The sequence below is a fragment of the Scyliorhinus canicula genome, chromosome 10 (assembly GCF_902713615.1).
Source record: "Scyliorhinus canicula chromosome 10, sScyCan1.1, whole genome shotgun sequence".
Taxonomy (NCBI): Eukaryota; Metazoa; Chordata; class Chondrichthyes; order Carcharhiniformes; family Scyliorhinidae; genus Scyliorhinus; species Scyliorhinus canicula.
The window spans coordinates 18,362,910-18,388,626 of record NC_052155.1 but is presented as its reverse complement, the minus strand read 5'-3'; the positions used below and the strand labels follow the sequence as shown (position 1 = coordinate 18,388,626).

Below are 25,717 nucleotides of genomic sequence, written 5' to 3'. Positions count from 1 at the left end.
AAACCCAACCCCCCATATAAGCTCCAGCTTAACTGTGCTTCCGTGGGTCAGCTGACCCAAGCTGACTTGATCACGCCCGCCCATGGCACCAAGCAGTGTGTCTCCCCATTGTTCTCTCTCCTCTCCCCCCACTTAGACAAACATTTTCAAAGCATCACATTCCCCAGTAAACAAACATCAGAAAAAAGTGCAAAAACAACCACAGAAGAAGAAGAAAAAACAGCCCCAGAAACCACTCCCCCTCTAACCAGCTCCCTGTCAGACAAAGTTAACATTAGCCATCAAAACAGCCCCTTATTGCACATAACACCACTTATACAGCCCAGCACAACAAATCGCCACTACAGTACTCTCCAAGGCTTCGGTGTCTTTTAGTTCACGTCCAGTCTTTTCTCTTTAATAAAAATTCATGCACCGTCCGGACATCAAAGTAGAAGTCCCGTTCCTCATGTGTGACCCACAGACAGGCTGGGTACAACATCCCGAACTTCACCCCCTCCTTACAGAGGGCCGTTTTTGCCCGATTAAACCCAGCTCGCCTCTTGGCCAAATCCGCGCCCAGATTCCTGATAAATGCGCAGTTCACAATTCTCCCACTTGCTGCTCCGTTCTTTCTTGGCCCACCGCAGATCGTGTTCCTTGTCCAGGAATCGGTGTAAACGTACCACCATGGCCCTTGGGGGCTCATTCGCTCGGGGGGGAACAAACATTCTTGACTCATCTTCCAGCTCAGGCTGCTGGTACACATGACTTAATTCCAATTTGGTGCCTTTGAGGCATCTTGCCAACCTGCCATAGAAACCTGCTATCCTGGGCTGGGGATAGGATATTTATCTACTTTAGCCTGTTAACCGTCATCTTGTAAACACCTCAGATTCAAACTGTGCGGTCCGGCTTCAACACTGGCACGATGGATGCTGCCCATTCTGAAAACTGTATTGGAGTAATTACCCCCAGGTCTACCAGCCACTTCAACTCTACTTTCTGGTGTAGAGCACTGTTCTGGCACAAAATCATTTTGGTCTTGCTTCCAACTCTATAGATCTTTGCTTTCACTCCTTTTATTCATCCCAACTCTCTGAAAAAAGTTGTTATATTCACAGAGAAGTTCCTGGAAAACCCCAGTCTAGATGCTGAAATGTCTAGCTAATTTAGCTGGATTTTCTTCAGTCAATCCTGCTCCATGAGGCTTGGCCTTTTTCCCATCATAATGATTAAAGGCAGTTGGGCAGATTGCTGTTGGTACGATACTGATTTGGACATCCCCCCCCCCCCCCCCCCCCCCCCCCAATATGGGTGGCTAAGGTGGCCAGTGTATTGCTGAGATTTACACGCTGCAGTCCCCACTGCAGACACTTAAATGTTTCCTCACCCACTCCTGTGGCAAACGCCCCTGTATCAACCTCCATCTTAAATGGACAGCGTTGGCAACAAGGGCAATCTCAATGGGGGGGTGTATTATTTATATACTTCGAACGTGTCTTCGGGGTCTTCCACAAGCTTGTTCACTGGAGTTGCCGACTATTCTTTTGAGGGAACTTGTAGTCAACCTCTAATTCTGCATCTGGCTAGTAGATGGTCTTTCTTATTGCACCTGAAACAGTTGAATTCTTTACACATGCATCTGTCTTTGGAATGTTCTCCCCACAACAGTAACAAGCCTCTAACCCTTGTAACTGCCGGTCACTTTTCTTCTTCTCTGGCTCCGTTGACCCTCAATCCGGGAACTTTGAGCGGCCACCGCTTCCCGCCTTAACTGATTCACTTCGCTTTGCATGCCCTGCAGTTCAAAAGCACTTTGTTCAACACTTTCATTCATTTGAGCCAACTCAGCCGCTTTGTCCTAGGATATCTTGGCTTCTGCCAGCAACCTCTTCTGAATATTTACGTTGTTGATCCCACAAACCAACCGGTCTCACAATAGGTCGCTGAGACAAGTACCAAATTCACAATGTTCAGACATGTGCCAAAGTCTGGCTGCAAAAGCAGATACCGTTTCTCCAGGACCTCTAATAGCTGGATGAAGTTTAGAGCGCTGCATATTAATGGAGAGTCGGGAGTTGTAATGGACCCTCACTAACAACTGCACCAACTGATCAAAGGGACTTGGAGTCAGGAGCCTCTGGAGATGCTAAACTTCGCACGAGGTTGTACGTTTCTGAGCCGTAAACTATAAGTAATATACCTTTCTGTTTCTCTTCTGCTTCTTCATTGGCAGGGAAAAGGTATTGCAGCCTTCCAACATATTGGGCCCAACTTTCAGCCTCCGGAACAAATGGATCATTTTTTCTGATTAATGGCATCATTGTTCAACAGCAGACAATCTTTTACCTTTTCAGGACTCTGGGAGACCTCTCTTCCCTCCTTTCAATTTTCAATGCCTTTCGTTCAATTCATTGTCAATGTTGGAGTGCGAGGCAAAGCGACGAGGCAGCGTTCAATCGTAACGGTGATTTATTTAACAAAGAAGAACTTTATATTCAGAACAATACAACTTTAGCAGCTCTAGTTCCCTCAACTCCCAAGATTACTCTTTATATAGCCCAAAAGCCAGGTCTCAGCCTAGCCAGCCGAAAGGTTGAGGTTCACACGCTCCATCCCCATAGGCTCCTGGCGGATCACATGGCCCACGAACGATTGCCCCTTAAAGGGCCCACACTGCCACAGGAGAAGTCGGGATTATTCTCCTCAAAGAGAAGAAGGGTAAGAGGGGATGTGATGAGAGGTTTTTAAAATCATGAAGGAGCTGGACAGAGGAGATAGGGAGAAACTGTTCCCACTTGGAAAAGGATTGAGCACAGGAGAGCACAGGTTTAAAGCGACTTGCAGAAGAAGCAAATGTGACGTGATTTTTAAAAAACTTTTCACACAGAGGTTTGGGTCTGGAATGCACTGACTGGAAGAGTTGCGGAGACAGGTTCAATTGAGGCATTGAAGAGGGCATTAGAAACAATGTGCAGGGGTTCGGGGGAAAAGCAGGAGCTGGCGCAATACGAGGGTCTGAATGACCTCCTTCATCTTCGTTACAATTCTGTCATTCTGTTTTTCTATGAAAGACCACTGAGCAAATGCTAGCATCATTCTTGAAGCCAACTTTACAAACATTCAAGAAAAACTCCAGCAAGATCAATCAGTTTGACTGGGCGCTGGATGGTCTAAAACCATCTCCCTCGCCAGGTCCTGTTTTTGCAACTCTGAAGTGGCTAATGTTCTGGGGAGGACAAAGAAAATGCTACAAATATTCTCAAACTCTCCTTGAAACAAGGTAGCATTGACATTAATGACTGGGAGAAGCGTGCACCAATCATTCAAAATGGCGGCAATTCATCCCGTCAAGCTGCATCACACTTCCAGTCCGAACACTATTGACAAAGCAGAGCAGGAGCAAAGGAAGGAAACCCTGCCACCAGGGGTCATATCTGCTCAACACTCCAGAAACAAACGGGTAGGTGCAAGGGAAAGAAGAGTATGGACATAACCAGCCACTTGAGATTATGGGGTTGTTTACATTCGTAAATGAGTTATTTAATAGACTGACTTTTCAAATCTGTTTATCAGTTGACCAAGGAATTACCTTGAAAGCCATCTCACCAACTTGAGTCCTTCGACCTTTGGTGACTGCTAGCATTAAAGACCAGCATCCATCAGAACTGATTTACAACATTAAACTGCCTGTAAAACTTTACTTCTGCTATTGTTAAATCATTCTGTCTATCAATGATCTGCTACTCAATTGCTCAATAACTCTAACTGCACTGCGTGACTTGTGGCCTGGGTTCTTTCTGAAAGATCGACAAGAAGTTATGGGGAGGCGGTGGCAGAGTGGTATTGTCACTGGACTAGTAATCCAGAGACCCAGAGTGGTACTCTGGGGACCCAGGTTCAAATCCCGCCACTGCAGATGGTGAAATTTGAATTCAATAAAAATCTGGAATTAAAAATCTAATGATGACCATGAAACCATTGTTGTAAAAACCCATCTGGTTCACTAATATTCTTAAGGGAAGGAAATCTGCCACCCTTACCTGGTCTACATGTGACTCCAGACCCACAGAAATGCAGTTGACTCTTAACTGCCCCTCAAGGGCAATAAATGCTGGCACAGCCAGCGACGCCCACATCCCATGAATGAATATTTAAAAAAAGAAACCAAAGGGAGCCTAACTGATTGAAACTAATGTGGGCTGTTTAGCACAGGGCTAAATCGCTGGCTTTGAAAGCAGACCAAGGCAGGCCAGCAGCACGGTTCAATTCCCGTACCAGCCTCCCCGAACAGGCGCTGGAATGTGGCGACTAGGGGCTTTTCACAGTAACTTCATTTGAAACCTACTTGTGACAATAAGCGATTTTAATTTCATGTAAATGTGGCAGAGTTTGGGCAGCCAAATCAGGCATTATTCATACTTAGAAACCTACACTGAAGGGGTAAAACTCAGTGAGGAATTAAAGGATGGAATAAAGGACTTGTCTGGCATATTTGTGTCTATCAAAACACCAGGTCGGAATGGGAGAGGAGAGATACAGAGACCAAACTGTATTCACAAAAAAAAGTGTATGAGTCATTCTTGTTTACTTCCTTTGTTCTCATTTCTTTTATTGTTTTGGTGTGTAGAACTAGAATCGGAATGTGCCTTTCAGGAGAAGTCGTTAAAACAGCCTGCTAGCCAGGACACTGTGTTCCCAGGTTTTGTATTTTGGAAAGGAGAAGCCAGACTCCTTGGCACCGAGTGGATCTCAAGAACCAGCTTTGGAGAGACTCGGTTCAATTTGTTAACTGGCAACCAGTGGATTGGCCAGGGACAGTGTTCTGCCTGACAACAGTCAATGATTGGTTCCTGCATGATGCTTTCATAGAGAACTGGGCAGAATTGTTTAGACCTTGGAAGTGAAAGAATGGTCTCTCTCTCTCTCTATCCTGCTTGCTAAAGTGAAATAACTGCTCTAATGTTCTGACAGCAGAGTGCCTGGCTGTGAACCTGAAATGATGTTGAGTCTGCAGAAAAGGCAGACAACCTTGCCAGGGAAAACCGTCTCGAGCTTAGAAGGAAGAAGTACCAAAACAAAAGCCTTAAGCTTCAGAAAGACACTGACTGGACATCATCCCAGGGCATCAAAGATTCTTAACCTTTTATTTTTATTAATATTTTCTTTTATTTTCCATCACCCTTTCCCCTCTGTGTTTGTTTATGTGTGTAGACAGTGGGGTAGTTAGGAAGGGGAGATTAGGAAAGGGGTGTTAGATAGTTACATAATAAAAGATTACTTGTGTTAAAGTTACAAACCTGGGGCGGCATTCTCCCCTACCCGGCGTGACGGAGGGTCCCGGAGTAGGGGAGTGGGCCAACCACTCAGGGGTCGGGCCTCCCCAAAGGTGGGGAATTCTCCCCACCTTTGGGGGCCAGCCCCGCGCCGGAGCGGTTGGCACCAGAAGACTGGCGCAAAAAACCGGCGCCCCCGACAGCGAGGCTGGCCGAAAGGCTTTTGCCGGTCCGCGCATGCGCGATGTGGGGTTCTTTTCTGCTTCCGCCATGGCGGCCGCGGAAGGAGAAATAGTGCACCCAGGGAACTGGCCCGGAGTCTGAGCGGGGGGCCCCGATCGTGGGCCAGGCCACCGTGGGGGCACCCCCCGGTCCCCCCAGGACCCCGGGGCCTGCTGGCGCCGCTGATCCTGCCGTTCCAGAGGTGGTTCAAACCTCGGCGGCGGGAGAGGCCTCCCAGCGGCGGGATTTCGGCCCATCCGGGCCGGAGAATCACCGCAGGGGCCTATCCGATCGGAGTGGCGAGATTCCCGCCACCGGCACTTCCCGGGTGGCGGAGAATCTCTGCCACGGTGGGGGCGGGATTTTAGGCGGCCCCAGGCGATTCTCCGACCCTGCTGGGGGTCGGAGAATTTCGCCCCTGGTGACTATAGTTTACTTTGGCACAACCAAGGACCTCGAGTATTTTAAATAAAATTTAATTTCACCTGTATTGCGACTTCAGGTGAAGTGGGGCTGCAATTGTGCCTATATATATATATATACTGTGATTGTGAACCTGCCTCCACTTCACTTGATGAAGGAGCAGCTCTCCGGAAGCTAGTGATTTCAAATAAACGTGTTGGACTTTAACCTGGTATTGAGAGACTTCTTACTGTGCTCACCCCAGTCCAGCACCGGCATCTCCACATCATTAGGACACCCAAACACATTTAATAGCCAGTAAAGTTTGTGATGCCGTTGATTGAGAGACAAATATTGGTCAGCAGGTCTCTGTCACTCTTTGTCTGGAATGTTTAATATCCACTAGAGAGACTGACACACCCTGAGTTTAATGTCTCATCTGGAAGACACCACATCTGGCAGTGAAGCATTCCCGCATTGCTGTACAGAGAGTACCAGGTTCAACTGTGGCTGAAGTCTCAGAAGTGGGACCTCCACCAAAAACCTCTGAGGGCAGAGTGCGACCCACTGAAATTTGGCCTTCTTATGGATATAGCACTAACTGTAGAAACTGCTCTACTTCCAGCTTATCCAGTTGAACAGCATTCACTGGGCACTGCCACCCTGCTTGCCCCTTGTAAACTGTGGTGTTGCCAAACAGACTTGCCCACAACACCTGTGCCGAACATCAGTCATTACGTTTCTTACCTTTTTGGATGCTTCAAGAGACAGTGTGTCGTACTTCTCCCGAAATAGCAGCTTCTTTTCCTCAGCAGAGGCAGAATCTTCACCTGTACACTCCGCATCGCTGACACGGTATAGAGGATAATGCTGGAAGAGTCAAGTGCAAACAGGCAAACTATTAATACAACAACTGTTTGAGAAGGATCCGCTAAGAGTTAATCTGGGATTGAGTACACGACCGGCCGCCAGAGATGCAAGGTGGCAACTGACTTTGCCCAGCAGTGCAGAGTGAGGTAGTAAGATTTAAGGACATACCAGGGAGTCCTCTCAATACCTGTACCCTCTACTGTAAATGTATACAGGTTGAGGATCCCTTATCCGAAATTCGGAAATTCAAAAAGGTCCAAAATCTTTTTTTTGAGCACCAACATTGTCATAATATACATCCATGTATATAATGGAGTTCAGACAGGCAGTGATTGACGCACAGGATGACCAGTGAGCACACAGAACACAGCAGCCAATCACCAGACAGGACACGACCACTATAAAGCCAGAGGGCACTAGTTTTCCCGCTCTCTCGGGATCCAGCCTCTGAGACAGTCAGAGTTCATGAGCAGCAGCCAGTGCAAACACCATGTGGTAGCTAGTAAGTCTGGTCAGGCTAGTACTAGGTCTCCAGTCAAGTCAGTATTGTGTCAACCCACAGTTGAACATGTATAGTCGTTAAGACGTTAAATAAAATCGTGTTGCATCTTATCAAGTGTTGGAAGTCTGTCTCTTGCTACACTGCATCAAGTGTAGTCCACATTGACCCAGCCTGCCCAACACATCAGACATGGTGTCACGAGTGGGAAATCCCACAAGGCTCTGGGAATGTTCCCGGGCGATGAGCAGGTCCCAACGTGCCCCAGATGGTTACAAGCCCTATGTGGCGCTAGGTTAGTGCATTAAATTCTGTTACTCACTGTGATTATCACTCTGAAAATGTTTTTTGGTAAGTACAACATATTACTCGGAAATCAGAAAAATTACGAAATCCGATTCTCACTTGGCCTCAAGCATTTCTGATAAGGGATGTTCGACCCTGTACATAGTTCAGTCGTTAACAAAGACCTCTTGGTAACTTCTACAAGACTGGTGTCTAAGCAGTATGCACCATAGGTAGGTCTTTGCGTGGGTTTCCTCTGGGTGCTCTGGTTTCCTTCCACAGTCCACACATGCCATACCCATATACACACACACCCCCCCAACATCAGAATCCTTTGAAGGCCCAGTGGGATCAAATAGGGTTGCGTTCTGCCACCGGTGTTTGATGTTTACTTTGTTATGCTGCTGTCATCTACAGAGGGTGTCTACTGACAAACTACAATTGACAGAAAGCTGTTCAGACTTACTCAATGAAATCCGAGAGAAAAGTGCTCCAAGTCCTCATCAGAATTGTTTTTTGCTAACATTGCACCACTAGCATTTCATACAATATAAAGAGCAAGTGGGTAGACAAGGAGAAGGCTACTTGCCTTCAAACAACCGTGCAACCTCAAACAGACCATTGTTTGCAGCAAACTACCGACCCTTCAGGAGAACAGCGACCACGACACCACACAACCCTGCCATGGTAACCTCTGCAAGACGTACCAGATCATCGACATGGGTACCACCATTACACGCAAGAAGACCACCCACCAGGTACGCGGTACATACTCGTGCGATTCGGTCAAAGCTGTCTACCTCACACGCTGCAGGAAAGGATGTCCCGCAGCGTGGTACATTGGCGAGACCATGCAGACGCTGCGACAACGGTTGAACGGACATCGCGCGACAATCGCCAGGCAGGAATGTTCCCTTCCAGTCGGGGAACACTTCAGCAGTCAAGGGCATTCAGCCTCTGATCTCTGGGTAAGCGTTCTCCAAGGCGGCCTTCAGGACATGTGACAACGCAGAATCACCGAGCAGAAACTTATAGCCAAATTCCGTACACATGAATACGGCCTCAACCGGGACCTTGGATTCATGTCGCATTACATTCATCCACCGCCATCTGGCCTGAGCTTGCGAAATCCTACCAACTGTCCTGGCTTGAGACAATTCACACCTCTTCAACCTGTGATTATTCCTCTCTCCAGTCGCATTGTCTGGACCTGTAAAGACTTAATTACCTGTAAAGACTGGCATTCAAAGTATCGTCTTGCATCTTTGACTTTGTCTATATGTATGGTTGTGCAACCCACCTCTTCACTCACCTGAGGAAGGAGCTCCGAAAGCAAGTGATTCGAAACAAACCTGTTGGACTTTAACCTGGTGGAGTAAGACTTCTTACTGTTGTCATGGGAGTGTCCCTTTAAGAAAGGTGTTTGTCTTATCACATGGCTTCAGTGATATCATTGTGTGGGCGGAGCTGGGCTGTGGCTCTGTGGAGTTTTTACTTTCGCTTTCACATTTGGCTGCTGTAGACTCAGACAGAGAAGTATTTTGGCCTGTCTCTCTATTTTCAATTTTAAAGGGTTATTCCAATGATTATAGTTACCTGCTGTTTTGGTAAAAAGGGGTTTTTAGTTTATGAGATCTTGTTATTGAATTGGAACAATTAAGGGGGAATTTGTTAAGGGTTCTACATAGACTACTGTCGCTGTGTGGGGTATTTATGTTTGCAGTTGATAAAAATTCTTGTTGGGTGCGTTTATACAAATGCTAACTAAATTCTGAGAATAAAGCTTGGTTTTTTTTTAATTAAAAGTGTCTAAGAAGTCTGTTGAATAACACCTGAAAGCCAGCTCTTCTGCTCATCCGAGCCAAAATCAATAAACTGCTATAGGTTTGGTGAACTCCATAATAGACTTTGGAGTTTTCTAAACCCTAGCCCATTAAACTGTGCCCACCCCAGTCCAACACCGGCATCTCCACACAGCGGCATATGTTTAAGATGTGAGGGGCAAGGTTTAAAGGAAATGTACAAGACAAGTTTTTTTACACAGAGGGTGGTGGGAGCCTGGAACTTACCGCCGGGGAGGTAGTGGAAGCAGATACAATCGTGACTTTTAAGGACTGTCTTGTGAAATACATGAATAGGATGGGAATAGAGGGAAATGGTCCCTGGAAGCGTAGGGGTTTTTAGTTCAGATGGGCAGCATGGTCAGTGCAGGATTGGGGGGCCGAAGGGCCTGTTCCTGTGCTGTACTTTTCTTTGTTATTTGTTCTTAACACCTACAGCAGCAAATGGGCCGATTGTCTCTTTCCTGCAAAGACTTGCGTTTTGACCATCAGCCTCAGGAAGACAAATTTCATGGTCCAGGGTGGTGCGATACCACCATCTATCAGCACTGACAATGTGATTCTGGATGTTGTTGATAGTTTCACATATCTGGGCTCCACAATCATCAGCAATCTGTCACTTGATGCTGAAATCAACACATGCATAATAAAAGCCGCAGCTGTTATGTCCAAGTTGAGTAAGAGAGTGTGGAATAACAACCTGGCTGAGAATATGAACTGCCAGCCAAGCCTGTATCCTCAGTGAATGCCACTAACAGTGACAACTGGCCAATATATGGGCAGGAATAAAGGCTCAACAGTTTCCACTTCCTTTGTCTCAGAGACATCCTCAGCATCTCTTGGCAGGACACGGTCCTGGAGTGTGCTAAATCCAACATATCATGGAGTCATTTCTAGCAAATTGCTCCAAAGGGAACCATCCCTGCTTTTCCAACCTAACCTTCTGACACAAATCCACCATCCTTGGAATCATTCTGATAAATCTCCTCTGCACCCACTCAAGGACTCTCACATTCTAAAGTGTGGTAACCGTAACTGGACACAGCACTCGAGTTTATGTTCAAGAGATATTTCATGACAGTTTAACATTAATACCCAATTTGTTTTCTTAATATCCATAAAGCTCAAGATCGTATATCATAGAATTTACAGTACAGAAGGAGGCTATTCAGCCCATCAAAAGAGCACCCTCCACCCAATCCCCGTAACCCAGTAACTCCATCTAACCGTTGGACAGTAAGGGGCAATTTAGCACGGCCAATCCACCTAACCTGCACATCTTTGGATTCTGGGAGGAATCCGGAGCACCCGGAGGAAACCCACGCAGACAGTCACCCGAGGCCAGAATTGAACCCGGAGCCCTGGAGTTGTGAGGCAGCAGTGCTAACTACTGTGCCACTGTGCTGCCCCTAAATGTATGAAGACACCGTTGAGATGCTTTGCTAACCACCCTCTCAAAGATCTATGCACGGTCCCTCTGTTCGTACACACTCTTTAGAACTGTGCCATTAAGTTTATGTTGCCCCTCCCTATCCCCTCGTCCAGAATGCATCACCTCACACATCTCTGTTTGTATCATCAGCAAATGTTGAACTTCGGTATTCCAAGATCCAAGGCATTTATAGATACTTAAACAGTAATCCTAGCACTGACTCTTGGGGAACACCAGTCCAGCACCCTCCAGTGCGAACAATAATCATTTGCCACATTGTTTTGTGTATTACTAACCCTGTGGAGGAACTGTAAACCAAAATGACCAGATTTACCAAAATACCCACAAGATGTCACTTTTTGTAACTTCTACTTTAACAAGAATCAAACCCAACGCAAATTAAACATGAATTAACAGGCAAATAATACTTCAACTAAAAAGGTAGATTTCACTTTAAATAGTCGACACAACACAGATACAAGTTATGTAACCCAGAGTAGGGATAGTGATATTGTCACTGGACTAGTAATCCAGAGACCCAGGATAAGCTCTGGGTTCGAATCCCGCCATGGCAGATGGTGAAATTAAAATTTAATTAAAAATCTGGAATTAAAAGTGTAATGATGGCCGTGGAACCATTGTCGATTGTTGTAAAAACACATCTGGTTAACTAATGTTCTTCAGGGAAGGGAATCTGCCATCCTTACCTGGTCTGGCCTACATGTAACTCCAGACTCTCAGCAATGTGGTTAACCCTTGGCCGAGCAAACCACTCACTTCAAGGGTGATTAGGGATGGGCAATAAATACTGGCCCAGCCAGCGACGCCCACATTCCCTGAACGAATATATATATATTTTTTAAATACCTGAATCACTCTGCACCAATATAATAACAATAATGATCGCTTATTGTCACAAGTAGGCTTCAATGAAGTTACCGTGAAAAGCCCCTCGTCGCCACATTCCGGCGCCTGTCCGGGGAGGCTGGTACGGGAATTGAACCTGCGCTGCTGGCCTTGTTCTGCATTACAAGCCAGCTATATGACAGCATGTACAATCTCTCGGCCTTTCCAACTCAATTGATTTGGCCCTCGAGTCACATTCACCAACAAGCCTATTCCACCTAACGTTCCTGGATATGTTTGAAACATGGACGCAGTGCACATCTATCGATGCTCTCTCACTCGGGTCATACCAGTCTTGATGGTGTAACTTTCTGGGGTTCCTTTTCAACCGACCAATCAACACTTCTCCCCGGTTCACAACCGAATCCTCTCATATACACGTTCTGCTCTTTCACCTGCCTGAGTTTCTCACACCACCTTTCAGGATTCAGTCCCCTTTAGCTCACTTGTACATCGCTTCCCCAAGAGCTTCTGGAATTTTATTTTTCTTCGTGCTGCCAAGCAGAAAACGAACCTTTTTTTAGCTTTGCTGGCTTTTCCTCACACAAATTCTGTTTTCCTCTTTCTCTCTCTATCTGCTTTCTCTTTGTGTCTGTATCTGTGTGCTGATTGGCTTAAGCCTGCAGCTCTCCCGCTTGTCGCTCTCCCGCACGCCTGGCCACAGACAGCTCCTTTACCGTAACCTCCTTCCTGTTGGTATTGTTACCAGGTCAGGTATCATCAGGCCATATTCACCAGTATTTCTTTATTATTTAGAGTACCCAATTCTTTTTTTCCAATTAAGGGGCAATTTAGCGTGGCCAATCCACCTACCCTGCACATCTTTGGGCTGTGGGGGTGAGACCCACCCAGACACGGGGAGAATGTGCAAACTCCACACGGACAGTGACCCGGGCCAGGATCGAACCCGGGTCCTCAGCACCATGAGGCAGCAGTGCTAACCACTGCGCCACCATGCCGTCCTATTGACCAGTATTTCAAATTATAATTCATCCCTTTACAATTGATGCAAACTCTCAAAAGTCATTTTCCAACCTCTTTTTAAAATGCAGGTTCCACAGATGTTTCAAAGAAGTTACTCGTTTCCTTTGCTGTGTAGCTTCTGGGGCAACAGTCGCCACATCTGTCCTGAAACCATTTTATTCTAATTGGATATTGACCATCCTAATCCAGCCTATAACATCCTATTAAATGACATTTAAAAGAAAAGGAAGCTAAGAAAAGGTGGAGGGTTGGCTCTGTTACTTGGTGATGGCATTAGCACAATAGAGAGGGGTGCCCTAAATTCAGGAAACCAGGATATAGAAGAGGTTTGGGCTGAAATGAGATATGATGAAGTCAAGAAGTCACTGTTGCGAGTGATGTACAGGCCTCCTAACAGCAACTACACAGCAGGACATTGTATAAAGGAAGAGACAAGGGGAGCTTGTCAGAAAGGTATGTCAATAATTTTGGGGAATTTTAACCCAATATAATAATATAATAGAATCTTTATTAGTGTCACAAGTAGGCTTACATTAATACTACAATGAAGTTACTGTGAAAATCCCCTAGTTGCCACATTTCAGCACCTGTTCGGTTACACTGAGGAAGAATTCAGAATGTCCAAATTCCTAATAGCACGTCTTTCGGGACTTGTGGGAGGAAACCGGAGCACCCGGAGTAAACCCACGCAGACACGGGGAGAACGTGCAGACTCCGCACAAACTGTAACCCATGCGAGAATTGAACCCGGGTCCCTGGCGCTGTGAAGCTACTTAGAGACTGGAAAAATCAGATGGGCAAAAGCAGATGAGAGGTTCATAGAATGTTTTCAGGATAGATTCTTCGAACAGCACATTCTGGAGCCAATCAGAGAGCAGGCTATACTGGAGCTGGTATTCTTCAATGAGATAGGGTTCATCAATGACCTCGTAGTGAAGGCAACCCTAGGTAGCAGTGTTCATACTATGACTGAATTTCACATTTAGTTTGAAGGAGAGAAGAGTGGGTCCAAGCTAAGTATTTTAAACTTGAAGGGGAATTATGAGGGCATTAAAAGAGGGCTGGACAATCATGCCAAGGGATAGGTTAATAGAAATTCAGTGGCAGACATAAGGAGATATTTCAGAATACAAGTCTAGATACATTCCAACAAGAAAGACAAATTCCAGGGAGAGGACCCACCGCCCGTGGTTAACTAAAAAAATGATAGATGGCACTAAACGTAATAGAACACATAATTGTGCAAAGATGAATGTCAGATCAGAATCATACAATTTACAGTGCAGAAGGAGGCCATTAGGCCCATCGAGTCTGCACCGGCCCTTGGAAAGCGCACCCCACTTAAGCCCACGCCTCCACCCTATCCCCGTAGCCCAATAACCTCACCTAATCTTTTGGACACTAAGGGGCAATTTAGCATGGCCAATCCACCTAACCTGCACATCTTTGAATTGTGGGAGGAAACCGGAGCACCCGGAGGAAACCCAGGCAGAGACAGGGAGAAGGCACAAACTCCACATAGACAGTCACTTGAGGATGGAATCGAACCCAGGTCCCTGGAGCTGTGAGGCAGCAGTGCTAACCACTGTGCCACCGTGCCGCCGGTTCTGCACTTAGAACCTCATTAATTATGCACAGGCGCATTACCCTCTGAATCCCTGTCAGGCCAGCAGCTGATTCATCCACCGGCTGACGGGTTCCCACATTGCCCACCCCCCCCTTTCTTTGTTAGGCCACGTCCCTTACCCCCGGCCCTGGGCCTCACCTCGCACTCCATCCCCAGTCGAAGTCTGAACCTCTGTTGCGGTGGCTGCATGAGTCCCACAGCGCAGTGCTGCCCCGATAGACACCGGTATGTGACACCAGGGTCCCACAGCACAGTGCTGCCCCGATAGACCCTGGTATGTGACACCAGGGTCCCACAGCGCAGTGCTGCCCCGATAGACACCGGTATGTGACACCAGGGTCCCACAGCACAGTGCTGCCCCGATAGACACTGGTATGTGACACCAGGGTCCCACAGCGCAGTGCTGCCCCGATAGACACTGGTATGTGACACCAGGGGGGAGGAGAACCCTGTTCTCCCCAATCCCAGGTGTGGTGCTGATCTGAGACAGTGATGCAGGAGGATCCCTGGGTCCAGCAGCACGGTGTTGACCAGCTCAGCATGGAGATGAAGGGCAGGATCCAGTCTGCCCCAGCAGAGTGCTGTACAGAACATTGAGAGCAGCACGATGGCAGTGTGGCGCTCATCTGGAAAGGAACTAACCAGTGGGTAGACCGACCTGCCATTAACTCTCCCTTTAAATGTGGCTTATATTACATTTCTCGATTCGGAGCAATTATGAATTTGTCATCAGTAATGGTCCTTACATTGACCTACATTGACCTATGAGTCACTCAACTCAAGTATGCCTCACCAGCACCCTATGGGGAGTCAGTGGCGTAGTGGTATTGTCATCGTAAACCAGAGACCCAGGTTCAAATCCCAGAATGGCAGGTGGTGAAATTTGAATTCAATAAAACAAAATCTGGAATTAATGATGACCATGGCACCATTGTTAATTGTTTTAAAAATCCACCTGGTTCACCAACGCCCTTTGGGGAAGGAAATCTGCCATCTTCACCTGGCTTGGTCTACATGTGATTCCAGATCCAGACGGAGTTGACTCTTCAATGTCCTTTGAAATGGAGTAAGAAGTCTTACAACACCAGGTTAAAGTCCAACAGGTTTGTTTCAAACACGAGCTTTCGGAGCACGGCTCCTTCTTCAGGACCTGAAGAAGGAGCCGTGCTCCGAAAGCTCGTGTTTGAAACAAACCTGTTGGACTTTAACCTGGTGTTGTAAGACTTCTTACTGTGCTCACCCCAGTCCAACGCCGGCATCTCCACATCATGGCTTTGAAATGGAGGCAATCAATAGGCAATAAACGCTGGCCTAGTCAGCAACGCCCGCATCCCGTAGATAAAAAATATATTCAGTTTGCCTTATCCACTGCCTGAGGTTTGTGTGGCAGTCTTTCTAGAAACCTAGATAGTGAGTGATGCCACTTCCTCAGGAAACAGGATCAGGATCAGCCCCTTCCCAGACAGTGTGGGTGGTCACTTACTAAGCTGGTACACCTCAAGCTGTTCCCAAAGGTTGATTCAGCTGAGTTAAAAACAATGAAGTTGTTGAAGCCAATACAATTCATTTATTTATCTAATCATCCAAAGGTTATCAAGGTTCAAATTCCAGTTGGCAAACAAATCATTGACCCTATCTTATGTTATCTATGCACTAAATAATTTAGACTTGTACAGCACCTTTTAAATTGCTTAATCGCGGAAGAAACAATTCCTACCTGGAGTAAGATAGGAGCAGATGCTGGGAATGTGTCCTTTTCTTTGCAGTTCTCATTGGAATGGTTTGGATCCAGCTGTTGACAAAAGTGTTGCACAGACATTATCAATTGTTGACCGTTTCAATTTAATTTTACATCATTTAATGTGAATAATAGAATGTCAATCAGCATATGAATTCTGTGGTAAGTGACACCTCCTGATTCCCCAAAGGCTGCCCACCATTCACAGATCAAGAGCGATGGAGTACTCTCCACTTGCCTGGATGAGTGCAGCTCCAGAACTTCAGTACTGACTGTCCAGGACAAGATGTGGAGATGCCGGCGTTGGACTGGGGTGAGCACAGTAAGAAGTCTGACAACACCAGGTTAAAGTCCAACTTGTTTGTTTCAAACACTAGCTTTCGCAGCACTGCTCCTTCCTCAGGTGATCTGAGACGGGTGATACAGGAGGATCACCTGAGGAAGGAGCAGTGCTCCGAAAGCTAGTGATTTGAAACAAACCTGTTGGACTTTAACCTGGTGTTGTAAGACTTCTGACTGTGTCCAGGACACAGCAGCCCACGTGATGGCACGCCAACCACCACATTCAACATTCACTCCACAACTCACGCACACCGGCAGCCGTGCGTACCATCTATAAGATGCAGTGCAGGAACTCACCAAGGTTCCATTGACAGCACCTTCCAAATCCTCCACCTTCTAAGACAAGGGCAGCAGAAGGGAACACTACCGCCTGCAAGTTCCCTATTAATTCACAAACTATCCGACTTGGAAATGTATCACTGTTCTTTCACTACTGCTGGGCCAAAATCCTGGAACTCCCTCCCTAACAGGACTGTGGGTGCAGCAGTTCAAGAAGATGACTCACCACCAACTTCTCAAGGACATTAGGGATGGGCTGGCCTAGCCAGTGACACCCACAACAAATAAATAAAAGAAAGAGATTATTTTACTCCAAAGTGCCATTCGGTCAGTGAAACAATTCAGACATGACAGGAGGAACCTGAAACAAACTAAATCGCCTCCAATCACCTCAAAAGAATAGAATCAGAAAATTCCAACAATGCAGAAGGAGGCCATTCAGCCCATCGAGTCTGCACCGATTCTCCAAAAGAGCACCCCACCTAGACCCACTCCCCACCCTATTAGGGGTGGGCAATAAACGCTGACCCAGCCAGCGACGCCCACAACCCATGAACGAATATTTTAAAATGTGAGCTGCAATTTGAAATGAACACACTGGGGACAATGAGAGTCCCGGATGTGAGAATCGAAGCCTAACTCAGCTGAAAACAGAACACTTGTTACATACTCGTGGATTCAGCCTAGGCACGAGGGTGTAACTGGGGCGAATATATGGAGTTTCTAGCAAGAAACAATAATGATTGTTTTGGCTTACTTATGTTTATTTGGAGGAAGTTGGCTTATCCATAATGTTACAACAACCTAGAAACCAGATAGCACCGTGACAATCAGAGTATGGGATGGAGGCAAAGTGGTAAAGCTACATGTAATTGACCAAGATTTGAAACTTGCCCTCATGCGTACACATGTCGGGGGTAATTGTGAGCCTGCTCTAGCCGTGAGGGATTAGCAACCTCACTGGAAAATCCGGAGAGAATCAGGACACGTGATTCTCTCCAGAGAGAATGCCCACAAAGGGCATAAACCTCATTTGAATAGATTTTAATGCATTTAAATATTATTAATGCACCCCCCCACCACATGTTCCCCCTTCACTAAATATTCAACACCTATACCTCCGTGATCTGGGGGCCGTTAGATCTCGGTGTTGAGTGGTACGCCCTTTAAAGGTGGTGCCTCATTCTCTGTGGAGCTGGACGCTGATTCGATCAGGCCCCGCCCTGCCAGAGTGATGGAATAAGCCCCTCCCGCTCTTTTTTTATTTAAAAAAGACTCACTATCTGGAGAGAATTTTGTAACTTTATAGCAGGACTGGTTTAGCTCAGCGGGCTAGACAGCTGGTTTGTGATGCACAACAAGGCCAGCAGCGCCGATTCAATTCCTGTACCAGCTGAGAATTCTGAATTCTCCATCTGTATACCGGAACAAGTGACGGAAGGTGGTGACTAGGGGCTTTTCACAGTAACTTCATTGCAGTGTTAATGTAAGCCTATTTGTGACAATAAAGATTATTAATTTATTTATAACTGGAGAGCTACTCGCCAGTTTTCAGTCTGAGCTTGACACTTTTCCAAATGCTGCTAAGATTCTGCCCAATTTCACCAAGAGGTTGTGTGGGTGGGAAATCCAGGTGAGCAGAGACTGGGTATTGTGGCCCGCTGAGGTGACCATGGGGAAACAGAAGATGTAGCCAGTGAAGATGTGTAGGTCAAACTGGAAGGTGCGGAAAGTAGGCTCCAAAGGTAAGGTTAGGAGAAGCAAACGGAGAGATTAAAGAGTGATAAAGCATCACTGTTCTAATTATACAAGATATTTTGTATCTTGTATAATACAAGATAATAAAATAAGCTGAGGTTTTATTTGAACTAAACGTATTTAAATGCCATTTTTTTTATTCATTCATGTGGACGTCGCAGGCTATGTCAGCATTTATTGTCCATCCCTAATTGCCCTTGAGGAGGCAGTTAAGAGTCAACCACATTGCTATGGATCTGGAGTAACAGGTAGGCCAGGTCAGGTAAGGGCAGCAGATTTCCTTCCCTAAAGGACATTAGTGAACCAGATGGTTTTTACGACAATTGACAATGGTTTCATGGTCATCATTAGACTTTTAATTCCAGTTTTTTATTGAATTCAAATTTCACCATCTGCAGTGGTGGGATTTGAACCTGGGTCCCCAGAGCATTATTTGGGCCTCTGATTTACCAGTGCAGTGACAATACCACTACGCCACTGCCTCCTGCCGAATATCTGTTGCCACATATCTATGAACTGAATCAATTACATTACTGTCATAATAATAATAATAATTTTTGTCACAAGTAGGCTTACATTAACACTGCAATGAAGTTACTGTGAAAAGCCCCTAGTCGCCACATTCCGGCGCCTGCTCGGGTACACTGAGGGAGAATTCAGAACGTCCAAATTACCTATCAGCACTTGTGGGAGGAAACCGGAGTACCCGGAGGAAACCCACGCAGACACGGGGAGAAGGTGCAGACTCCGCACAGAGTGACCCAAGCCAGGAATCGAACCTGGGACCCTGGAGCTCTGAAGCAACTGTGCTAACCACTGTGCTACCATGTTGCCCCGAAAGTAAATACGTGTGATTGGCAAGTTTAATGTTACAATGATAGAATCGTACAGCATAGGAGGTCATTCAGGCTTTCATACTAGTGCCTGCGACAGAGGTACAAATTAATCCCATCCCCCACTTTCCCCCCATAGCCAGGCATTTTTCCTCTTCAGTATTTATCTAATTACTTTTTGAAAGTTACCATTAAATCAGCTCTTTCTTTTGGATAAACAAATCATTGTAAATTTGTGTCTTCTTCGCAATTAGCGGCAATGGACATCCCAATTCTTTCACAAGTGCTGTTGCACTTACCTGTCGAGAGCAGTTTAATGCCAAGGAGAGTTGGTGAAGATCTTTTTCTACTTTCTCACAGATAGAACAACCGTCTCCTTGCAAAGCGATGCTGTTCACCAAGACAAAACTGCAAACACAAACAGCAACTCTTCAGTCCGTCTGCACTTTTAATGAATCATCTTCCTTTAACATTGAAACGTAAGCTGGAGAGTCAAAGACTCCTGCTCCTGCTTTAGTTGTATTTAGCATCATGTACTAATATCCATGGGCAGCGCAAACTAAACCAGGCACCACCTGTCGTCCTGATAATGAAAACTTTTAAAATGGAAGTAATCTGAAGACTTCAAGTGACTATTTCCTTTGTCAGCTTGTTCCATTGTGGGATTGTCCAAGGAGGAAATGTTGTTTGTAGTTTGTGTAGATGACTATCATATTTTGTCATTATCCATGGGCACCAGGTACTTGTTTCTGTTGATCCCATCACTATTTGATAGAACATCTCCCTCCTTTGCTGTAGTAATTCCCATTCCAAATCTTTCAATCACTGGTGTCACTGGTGAGCACTTTGTTGGAATCCACCTCTATTCTATCCCCCAAAAGAACCTTCATCGCAGCCTCATGGCATCTTCCATTGTACCCACCCTGCTTTCATTGCTATACCAGCTATCTTTACAACACATCCTGCTGTGGGTTCATGTCCATTTGAATTGACTGAAAACACCTCAAAATATTTTACTTTCGTACTCTGTAAAACAGAAATTCAGACATCTTTGTTGTTTTCTTCTCTAGACCATAGAATAGTACAGCACAGAACAGGCCCTTCGGCCCTCGATGTTGTGCCGAGCAATGATCACCCCACTCAAAACCACACATCCACCTCATACCCGCAATCCAACAACTGCCCCCCTTAACCTTACTATTAGGACACTACAGGCAATTTATCATGGCCAATCCACCTAACCCGCACATCTTTGGACTGTGGGAGGAAACCGGAGCACCCGGAGGAAACCCACGCACACACGGGGAGGACGTACAGACTCCACACAGACAGTGACCCAGCCAGGAATCGAACCTGGGACTCTGGAGCTGTGAAGCATTTATGCTAACCACCATGCTACCGTGCTGCCCACCTTTTCATGACGCTAAAAGTATAAACCACTGAAAAGTTTTTATTTGCTGGAAGTTACCAACATGTTTAATTTGCAACGTCTGCTACACTTTTTGCATATTTCCAAATTTTAAAAAAATAATTGAGGGGAAAATGATCAATTTCTTTGTTTCTCTCTCCACCGGACACATTTGCTTCTAAAGTACCCCAATCCCTTGATAAAGGGAGAACTCAATGGAGTATGAGAACTCATGGGCTGCGGTCTCAACACGTCCAGGACACCCGCCTCAACTGATCAATGACCAACAGGACAGCACTCGCCTTCTACAGTAAAGGCACCCACAGGAACATTAGAACATAAGGATGAAAAATGAAATGAAAATCGCTTATTGTCACAAGTAGGCTTCAAATGAAGTTACTGTGAAAAGCCCCTAGTCGCCACATTCCGGCGCCTGTTCGGGGAGGCTGGTACGGGAATTGAACCGTGCTGCTCGCCTGCTTGGTCTGCTTTCAAAGCCAGCTATTTAGCCCTGTGCTAAACCAGCCCCTGGGACTATTAGTGGTTGCCAAATTCACCAAGCATTTGTGCCTATTCTTCACTCCAGGTTGGCATTGCAATGATCAGGCATTAGATTGGCCACACATCCATCAAAACAATGTACTGGTCAGTGTTACAAAATCATTTGTCTATGTTGGTCAGAAGTTGGGATGTTCGTTGATGACTGCACAATGTTCAGCACCATTCACAACTCCACAGATACTGAAGCAGTCCGTGTCCAAATGCACCAAGATCTGCACAATATCCAGGCTTGGGCTGACAAGTGGAAAACTAAAATTCATGCCACACAAGCAGCAGGTAATGACCATCTCTCACAAGAGAGAATCTAACCATTGCCCCTTGACATTCAATGGCATCATCAGCATCCTGAGGGTTACCACTAACGAGAACATCACCACCTGGTGGTTCCCTTCCAAGACACTTATAGAGAAATACAGCACAGAACAGGCCCTTCGGCCCACGATGTTGCGCCGAACTTTTGTCCTAGGTTAATCAAAGAATTTTGGACAATTTTTCATGGCCAATCCACCCAACCTGCACATCTTTGGACTGTGGGAGGAAACCGGAGTACCTGGAGGAAACCCACGCAGTCACGGGGAGGATGTGCAGACTCCACACAGACAGTGACCCAAGTCGAAATCAAACTTGGGACCCTGGAGCTGTGAAGCAATTATGCTATCCACAATGCTACCGTGCTGCCCTTAAGAAGTTAACCTACACTCCATTATTCTACCCTAATCCATGTAACTATCCAATAGCCGCTTGAAGGTCCCTAACGTTTCCGACTCAACTACTTCCACAGGCAGTGCATTCCATGCCCCCACTACTCTCTGGGTAAAGAACCTACCTCTGACATCCCCTCTATATCTTCCACCATTTATCTTAAATTTATATCCTCTTGTAATGGTGTGTTCCACCCGGGGGAAAAGTCTCTGACTGTCTACTCTATCTATTCCCCTAATCATCTTATAAACCTCTATCAAGTAGCCCCTCATCCTTCTCCGTTCTAATGAGAAAAGGCCTAGCAACCTCAACCTTTCCTCGCATGACCTACTCTCCATTCCAGGCAACATCCTGATAAATCTCCTTTGCACCTTTTCCAAAGCTTCCACATCCTTCCTAAAATGAGGCGACCAGAACTGCACACAGTACTCCAAATGTGGCCTGACCAAGGTTTTGTACAGCTGCATCATCACCTCACGGCTCTTAAATTCAATCCCTCTGCTAATGAACGCTAGCACACCATAGGCCTTCTTCACAGCTCTATCCATTTGAGTGGCAACTTTCAAAGATCTATGAAAATAGACCCCAAGATCTCTTTGCTCCTCCACATTGCCAAGAACCCTACCGTTAACCCTGTATTCCGCATTCATATTTGTCCTTCCAAAATGGACAACCTCACACTTGTCAGGGTTAAACTCCATCTGCCACTTCTCAGCCCAGCTCTGCATTCTATCTATGTCTCTTTGAAGCCGACAACAGCCCTCCTCACTATCCACGACTCCACCAATCTTCGTATCATCTGCAAATTTACTGACCCACCCTTCAACTCCCTCATCCAAGTCATTAATGAAAATCACAAACAGCAGAGGACCCAGAACTGATCCCTGCGGTACACCACTGATAACTGGGTTCCAGGCTGAATATTTGCCATCCACCACCACTCTCTGTCTTCTATCGGTTAGCCAGTTTGATATCCAACTGGCCAAATTTCCCACTATCCCATGCCTCCTTACTTTCTGCACAAGCCTACAATGGGGAACCTTATCAAATGCCTTACTAAAATCCGTGTACACTACATCCACTGCTTTACCTTCATCCAAATGCTTGGTCATCTCCTCAAAGAAGTCAATAAGACTTGTAAGGCAAGACCTACCCCTCACAAATCCGTGCTGACTATCCCTAATCAAGCAGTTCCTTTCCAGATGCTCAGAAATCCTATCCCTCAGTACCCTTTCCATGACTTTGCCTACCACCGAAGTAAGACTAACTGGCCTGTAAATCCCAGGGTTATCCCTATTCCCTTTTTTAAACAGGGGCACGACATTCGCCACTCTCCAATCCTCTGGTACCACCCCTGTTGACAGCGAGGTCGAAAAGATCATTGCCAACGACTCTGCAATTTCATTTCTTGCTTCCCATAGAATCCTTGGATATATACCGTCAGGCCCGGGGGACTTGTCTATCCTCAAGTTTTTCAAAACGCGCAACACATCTTCCTTCCTGACAAGTATCTCCTCGAGTTTATCAGTCTGTTTCACACTGTCCTCTCCAACAATATGGCCCCTCTCGTTTGTAAATACTGAAGAAAAGTGCTCGTTCAAGACCTCTCCTATCTCTTCAGACTCAATACACAATCTCCCGCTACTGTCCTTGATCAGACCTACCCTCGCTCTAGTCATTCTCACATTTCTCACATATGTGTAAAAGGCCTTGGGGTTTTCCTTGATCCTACCTGCCAAAGATTTTTCATGCCCTCTCTTAGCTCTCCTAATCCCTTTCTTCAGTTCCCTCCTGGCTATCTTGTATCCCTCCAGCGCCCTGTCTGAACCTTGTTTCTTCAGCCTTACATAAGTCTCCTTCTTCCTCTTAACAAGACATTCAACCTCTCTTGTCAACCATGGTTCCCTCACTCGACCATCTCTTCCCTGCCTGACAGGGACATACATATCAAAGACACGCAGTACCTGTTCCTTGAACAAGTTCCACATTTCACTTGTGTCCTTCCCTGACAGCCTATGTTCCCAACTTCTACACTTCAATTCTTGTCTGACAGCATTGTATTTACCCTTCCCCCAATTATAAACCTTGCCCTGTTGCACGCACCTATCCCTCTCCATAACTAAAGTGAAAGTCACAGAATTGTGGTCACTACCTCCAAAATGCTCCCCCACTAACAAATCTATCACCTGCCCTGGTTCATGACCAAGTACTAAATCCAATATGGCCTCCCCTCTGGTCGGACAATCTACATACTCTGTTAGAAAAGCTTCCTGGACACACTGCACAAACACTACCCCATCCAAACTATGTGATCTAAAGAGTTTCCACTCAATGTTTGGGAAGTTGAAGTCACCCATGACTACTACCCTGTGACTTCTGCACCTTTCCAAAATCTGTTTCCCAAACTGTTCCTCCACATCTCTGCTGCTATTGGGGGGCCTATAGAAAACTCCCAACAAGGTGATTGCTCCTTTCCTATTTCTGACTTCAACCCATATTACCTCAGTAGGCAGATCCCCCTCGAACTGCCTTTCTGCAGCTGTTATACTATCTCTAATTAATAATGCCCCCCCCCCCCCCCACCTTATCATTCTGACTTGGAAATGTATCGCTGTTCCTTCACTGTCGCTGGGTCAAAATCCTGGAACTCCCTCCCTAACAGCACAGTGGGTGTACCTACACCACATGGGACTACAACAGTTCAAGAAGGCAGCTCACCATCACGTTCTGAAGGGCAATTAGGGATGGGCAATAAATGCTGGTCTAGCCAGTGAAGCCCACATCAGGGAGAAAATGAATTCAAAACAGAGAAACGGAATTGGACTAGCCATAATAATACTGTGGCTACAACAGCAGGTCAGAGGCTAGGAATCCTGTGTCGAGTAACTCACCTCCTGACCCCCAAAAGCCTCTCATCGAGAAGGCACAAGTCAGGAGTGTGCTGGAATACTCTCCACTTCCCTGGATGAGTGCAGATCCAACAACACCACCCAGGACAAAGCAGCCCGCTTGATTGCTACCCCTTCCTCCACCACCGACGTACAGTGGCAGCCGTTTGTACCATCTACAAGATGCACTGCAGGAACTCACCAAGGTTCCTCTGATAGCACCTTCCTAACCCAAGACCACCTAGAAGTGAGAATGTGAAGCAAGGGTTAATAGCTAGAACAATCCAGAATTAATGGGACACATTAGTGAAAAGTTACAAATAAGGGAGTTATTATTGAATTCGTGAGCCGACTCATGACTGTAAGCCGAATAGCTTTGAGAAACAAGCAAGATGGCTGGATGACGGAATATGAAATGTGGGAGCCGTTGATACTGCGGCTAAACACCTGCTGTTTTTGCTAAAACTACTACATACTCATGTGCCAATAAATAATCTCAAAGTCTGTAAAATCATGTATCAAAACTATGGCAAAAACAAGCTATGCTTTGTAATGGGGGCAAGCTCAAGTGAATGTAAGGGACAGCCCCTTAAAAAACATATAAAGACAGGATGTTTTGAGCAAAACTTTGGCACACTCAGAGGTGTTTCTTTGGAATACCTAGAGGGCTGCCCCGATCGCAATAAAGAATATTCTGAAGTACGGACGTGTTCGAGACCGTTTCTTCTGGACTGAGAGACAAGTGAATTAGAGACACATTCACAGAAGGACAAGCGCAGCAGATACATGGGAACCCCACCACACTTGGATAGTCCCCTCCAAGTCACTCATCACGCTGACTTGAAAATATATCGCCGTTCCTTCACTGTCACTGGATAAAAA

The 25,717-nt window shown here is 46.1% G+C and overlaps 1 protein-coding gene across 1 annotated transcript in view; it reads right to left on the bottom strand.

Annotated features, from left to right (window-relative positions):
- mppe1 (metallophosphoesterase 1) overlaps window positions 1–25,717 on the bottom strand; it is a 98,807-nt gene that overhangs the window by 22,168 nt on the left and 50,922 nt on the right. The window contains exons 5-7 of the mRNA XM_038808667.1: window positions 19,576–19,684; window positions 16,044–16,118; window positions 6,630–6,752 (exon numbers count right to left, since the gene is read on the bottom strand). Of these exons, the coding sequence (XP_038664595.1) occupies window positions 6,630–6,752; window positions 16,044–16,118; window positions 19,576–19,684 (307 nt within the window). The remainder of the gene's footprint in view (window positions 1–6,629; window positions 6,753–16,043; window positions 16,119–19,575; window positions 19,685–25,717) is intronic.